The 6,037-nt window shown below is 38.9% G+C and overlaps 1 protein-coding gene across 1 annotated transcript in view; it reads right to left on the bottom strand.

The window, feature by feature from the left end:
• Nucleotides 1-6,037, bottom strand: part of b4galnt1a (beta-1,4-N-acetyl-galactosaminyl transferase 1a) — a 33,839-nt gene that overhangs the window by 20,529 nt on the left and 7,273 nt on the right. Inside the window, exons 7-9 of the mRNA XM_016513222.1 lie at nucleotides 2,656-2,748; nucleotides 2,384-2,571; nucleotides 2,128-2,268 (exon numbers count right to left, since the gene is read on the bottom strand). Of these exons, the coding sequence (XP_016368708.1) occupies nucleotides 2,128-2,268; nucleotides 2,384-2,571; nucleotides 2,656-2,748 (422 nt within the window). The remainder of the gene's footprint in view (nucleotides 1-2,127; nucleotides 2,269-2,383; nucleotides 2,572-2,655; nucleotides 2,749-6,037) is intronic.

The raw sequence follows: 6,037 nt of genomic DNA, 5'->3' as shown, positions 1-6,037 counted from the left end.
TTCTAAGCAGTGATAAAGGCATTGCATTATAAATATTCTTTATTTGAATGAAAATTATAATAATAATAACTCAGTTAAACCATATATTGTCATAATCGTGTGTTTATTAGTCACGTTGAATCAATAAAAGCAGTTGAATCTTCTGTTTATCCAGCTACCGCTATAGGCATTTCCTGGGTTTTTTCTGCGAGGCGTATTTGGGAGTTTCAGCGTGAGAGCACCCTCTGGCATTTGGATGGAGATTTACTGCTGATCACAGAACCGTGCTTCACTGAAAGATACGCATGACAATCGCAGCTTCTGTCGAATCGCGATTTCGATTCCATTTCGATTTATCGTGCAGCCCTACTCTGTGGTATGTTTTTCTTCAACCATGTCAGCTTTAGGTTTTTTTGCTGTATGAAATATTAGGAAGTTGTCTCCAAATGTAAGCGTGTGTTTGTTGCACCTTAGCATGTGTTTAATAGTTGCCACACACAATAACCACATAGACCTAAACACCTATGCCTCATTTGTGCTGGACTGCATCAGCTTCTGTAGGACAATGTCACAACAGAGACGAAAATTCACACACTGCCCAATCACAAACCATGGATGAATAAAGCTGTGATTAGTCTCTGAACTGAGGGCTCTGAACCACATCAACCCCGAGCAAGGCTACTGGGCCAGAAGGTGTACCAGGATGGGTCCTGAAAAAAACACTGTGCAGGCAAGCTGACAGCATTATTCACTGACCTGTTTAACACCTCCCTGGAGCAGGCCATTGTTTCAACGTGCCTCAAGTCAGCCACAATCATCCAAGTTCCAAAACAAGAAGGTTTTGATGAAATGTTTTGAGCGACTGGTTTTGTCACACATCAAGAGAAACATTTCACCCTCCGAGAATCAACACCAGTTTGCTTATAGAGGAAACAGGTCAACTGAGGAAGCTGTGTCACCGGCTCACCACACAGCCCTAACACACATAGGTCAGTGGGACACGTATGTGTAGATGCTATTTATTGATTATAGCTCCGCCTTCAATACCACCCCCACCAACACCATATTGGCCTCAATACACACCTGTGTAACTGGGTGCACGACTGCCTCACCGGTAGACCGCAGACTGTGCTCATGAATCCCCCTCCATCATACTGAACACAGGAGCACCGCAGGGCTCTGTGCTGAGCCCCCTTCTCTTCTCACTCTACATGTACAACTGCAAACCCTCTTATGAGACGAATAGCATCAGTAAGTTTGCAGACGACACCATCGTTGTAGGTAGAATAACAACAACAACAAATCAGTCTACAGAGCAGAGGTCAAGAAGTTGGAGAGCTGGAGCCGAAACAACAACCTGATCCTCAACACAACAAAGACAAAGGAGAGGATTTCAGAAGACTGAAATACACGAACCTTGAGACCTCAACCTCCTCTCCCATATTATCTCTTGTGCAATTCTTTATCGTGCAATATTTCATTGTGTATTATTCACAGTGCAATATGACAACTACCTACCTCAGCACTTGTCACTTCCTACTTCACTGCACATAATTTTTACATTTATGTACATCTGTTGTCTTTGTTTGTCTCGCTGTAGTTTTTATTTATTGTACTGTTACATGGTGTACTGTGTGTAATGTATATTATGCATGCATAGTAGCATAGCCATTAGTGTATAAAACTTGTGTATAGAATTGTAATATGGGTGTTTGTGTATTCGTAGGCATCTGGAGGTTGCTTCACCAGAGTTTCATTGTGCATGCACAGTGACGATAAAAAACTTACTTACTGAAGAGTGCACTAATATGATAATCAATGTTATTAATAAGGCTGTGTTCTCTAAGAGGAATTTTACTCCTTTTTTGCCTGCTGCAAGACAAAACCACAGCTGCATGACACAGATGCACAGCACAGTTTCATCCAATATTTGAGACATTTTGTAAAGCAGTTTCTTATTATTCTTAACTTATCCTGTTTCTAAATCACAAAAATCACAAATCATCTAGATCCTAATCCGTCTGTCATTATTTCTTAGTCACATACCTCATCACTTTACATTTAAAAACATGACTGGTCGGAACAGACATTTTTTTTCATGCATCAACATTTGTCTTGGTATTAACAGATGATTGAAAAGACTCTCACCAGGTCCAAAGTTGTTCTCTCCAAAATATCCACCATTTTTTCCAGTTTGGTGCTTGAGGTGAAAATGAAGTCATCATCCACCCAAAGTACATATTTGGTTGCTACCTGAGAGACGGCCAGGTTACGGCCAGCAAACCAGCCCTGTAATGAGAAGTAGACAGCACTTTAAATCTGTTTGTCCTGAAAAGAAAACATAATAGCTCAAATAGCCTTTGCTGAGTTTATATGAATGAATATATACATAGAACATCCATACCTTGCCAAAGGGCATGATATAATGTTCAATGTAGGGTCCAGTTACAGGTTTAGGCTCTTCTGTGTCATCAGCTATCACTATAGTAATAGTGGGGTAGAACTGTCGAATGCTATTGATCAAATCCTGAAGTTTATCATAGCGTAGAAATGTTTTTGTGGCAATTGTGACAAGAGTGCTTATATTGTATTCTGTAAGAAGGATGATATAAAAAAAAATGAGTACTGTAAAATAAAATTTTATTATGAATTAAATATTTATTATATTTGTTTTACCATTTTTGGGTCCAGGATTATAGAATTTAGGCATTGGTGGATGTCTGATCTTAACAGTAAAGGAGGCCTGGAATATACCTGCTTTAAATTGTACTGCCATAGACAAAGGAACAGTGTTATATAATTTTAAAAAAGGCACAAAATAGACTGCTGAATATAGAGATAAGCATGTATTACAGCACACAAAATCTAAATGAATACCTTCTAGTTATCTAGAAAGTTGACAGTTTTTCTGCATTTTAAAGTCAATTTTTTTATGTCCTGATGATCTTGCCTTAATCATTGTGTGCTTTGGATAGTTTAATCATATAATTATTCTGCTCTATAAATCCCTGTGGATGGCTATAATCTCTGTGTCATTACAACATCATCACAAGATCCTGCTATATGAGACGACAGAGAACATATGCTGGCCAATTGATATTTGACTTGAACAAACTGTTATACAATGCTACTGTACATCACAAAAGGTAATTCTGAAGCCGTTTGCTCAGTGCTGCAGTTTGTTGTAATTGTAGATGGGGTAGAGAACACATTTCTGATGGCAAACCCATTGAGATAATACATTGCTGTTGTTTGCATAACTCGAGCTTCTGCTTTCGTTATACCTAATTGCTGATTTTGAGTTTTGTCACATTAAAGAAAAGATCCACACTGTAAAAGTGATTTTTGCTAAAATTGCTTACTTAAAATTAGTTTAAATAACAGTTTCTGAACATTTTGTATACTTAATTTGTGTTCAATATACTTAAATAAGAACAACTGAAGTTCACTGAAGTCTTTACTCAACCAATGGTGTGAAATCTACCCTAAAAAATTGTTACCTCAATTTTATTGAGTAGATTCTATAGGTTTGTTTTTACAGTGGGAAAGACTATGTTCTGGGGTCTCACCTATGTCTGCTGTGTTGGGATGGAACCGTGTGTTTGTGTAGGTAACAAACTCTAGCTGTCTGTTCAGGGAAGTCAGTGATCTGCTTATAAAACTAATATGCATCTCTCCTTCCCCTTTGACTTGCACACCATCCACCAGCGCTGCTGTATTGAATGTTCCCATTGTAGCAATCAGATCTACCTGCAAGTGATATTGTATTAAAAACAGTATGACTTTGCTGTTTTAAAGCAGAAAATTCTTGTTCTTGGATAAAAATTATATTCTGTCTGTCAATCCCTCAGTGAGGAAGCTTTCTTTGAATCACATCCCTATTAAAGGGATAGCTCACTCACTACTTTACTTATTTCAAACCTGTATGCTGTATTTCATTCTGTGGAACATAAAAAAATAATTAAGAACATAAAGGAACAAAGAATAATTATTTACAAATCTCAAAATGGCTCTATTCCATTCAACAGCTCATAGTGGCCATAGGCTATCAAAATTAATAAAAAACACTATAAAACCACCACCAAAGTAGTCCAAACAAATGGTGTACTATATTTCAGCTCATCGAAGCCATATGGTAGTTTTATGTGAGAACAGATGTAAAATGTAAGCCATTATTCATTTTCATTCATATTCATTCATGCCAATTATTATGCATCTTATGGCGCATATGGCAGCAATGATGTTATGATGATTGTTCACAAGATATGCAAGCAGGGCCGTAGCTGGGGATGTGGGGCCCCGGTTGAAACCACAATCCAGGAAGGGGGAGAAAGGGGCTTTGGCTGAAATCATCAGGGGCCCCTGATAGCCATAGAATCATCAACACCTTTCTCCAAGGTAGTGCCGGCCCTGCATACAAAAGCCTATGACCTGAAAATGACCTTTCATGCAGTGTGTAACGCAGCTGTACGTGAATGCAAAGTTGTAAAGCTGAAAGTGTATCATAAATAAGTTTTTTGTCTCTCAAAAGAAAGAGTTGACTCTGAATCACTTAAACGAGTCGTTTAAAATTTCGAATCCCATTTCCGTGAAGTTCACACGTCACATGTTACCACATTTGCAAAATGTCAGCCTACTATAGGTTCTGTGTGGACATCCCACGAAAACCTGAATGCTGTAGCTGGTTTGTGTGGATAACATGTCGACAAGACGGTGTGCTCTGCGCTGTGGAAGTAAATTCGGTTATTTTCAAAACCAAAGGTTGAGGTTGTAAAGAATGAGTGCTTATAATTCATCTTTACTACGATACCACAACAGTATAATCCTAAACGTTTGTCATTTCACTGACGATTGTTTCTCCAATCTCCGGGAGTTCAACGCGAGATTCGTAAAACAGTTGTCCTTGAAAGATGGGTCAGTGCCCAGTTTCTTTGGAACCAGCTTGCTCCTCTGAATAACAACCTGTAAGTATGATTAATAATTGTAGCTTTAATATTCTGTCAAGCATGCACAATATGTTTTGTGAGTTGTGATTTGGATGCACTCAGTGCAGCTGTAGGTCTCCGGCTAACTCAAGTTATAGTTCTGCTAATCAGCTCTGGCCAGCTATTGTCTAGAAATGTGTTGATTAATATAGAATGTCTGTCGTTCTTATTACTTGTACTCATGATAAAGGATGGAGCAATACGTTGGTTTACAAACTGCAGTGATTTATCAGTACTCCATGTCTTTGTTCGGCCAATCACAACAGACTGGGTCATCTGACCAATCAGAAAAGAGTAGCCTCACGTAAAGGAGGGGTTTGGAAATATGAATCTTCGAATGAATTGTTTGAGATTCATTGAGAGACAAGGTAAATTTAAATGCATATTATAGGAAAATGAAAGTGTTTTTTGACCTTGCATGCATGTAAAGCTGTTGTCGGGGACTCCCAAAACCAAATTATGAACCTTTCAAATAGCATCATAGGGGCACTTTAAGTTATCAATTGTATCGGAGGACTTGGATTATAGTGTGAGAGTCATATGGATCAATATTCTGGTGCTTTTTTGTAGTTTAACAGCCCTTTTTGCAGCTTAACACCCTGTGGTCAGTCACCCTGAACTATATTTGTCAGGGTTCTGTCACTCCAGTCTTGGTTATTCTTGGTATGAGCTCTGACACTTTTTTCATCTTGTCTGAGTTCGCGTGCAGTTTTGAGTTGCTTATGCCGAGTTCACACTGCACGATTTTCAAACTCGTAGGATCGCTGTTGTTTTCACACTGCGTGACTATCTGGGATAGCATTCAGTTGCTGCTGTGTTCACATTGCACGATGGATCGGCGACAGGAGGTTACACACTGCATGACTTCACAATAGGAAGAATCGCCGACAGCTCTGTATGGTCCGCAAACTACGTTTCACAACAAAACACACGCGAGAAGTGATAAGGAAATAACGTGAGAACCCGCGTGCGTCAGACCGGAGTTCTCGAGCGAGACTGGGATTATAAAAAATATATATATAGCCCGCAAATTGTCTGTGAGCTGATTTCCAGCTACAAGGAGAAAAAGAAAA

The sequence above is a fragment of the Sinocyclocheilus rhinocerous genome, unplaced genomic scaffold, assembly GCF_001515625.1.
Source record: "Sinocyclocheilus rhinocerous isolate Xijiao unplaced genomic scaffold, SAMN03320098_v1.1 scaffold1406, whole genome shotgun sequence".
Lineage (NCBI taxonomy): Eukaryota > Metazoa > Chordata > Actinopteri > Cypriniformes > Cyprinidae > Sinocyclocheilus > Sinocyclocheilus rhinocerous.
This window is presented reverse-complemented; position numbering and strand designations above follow the sequence as displayed.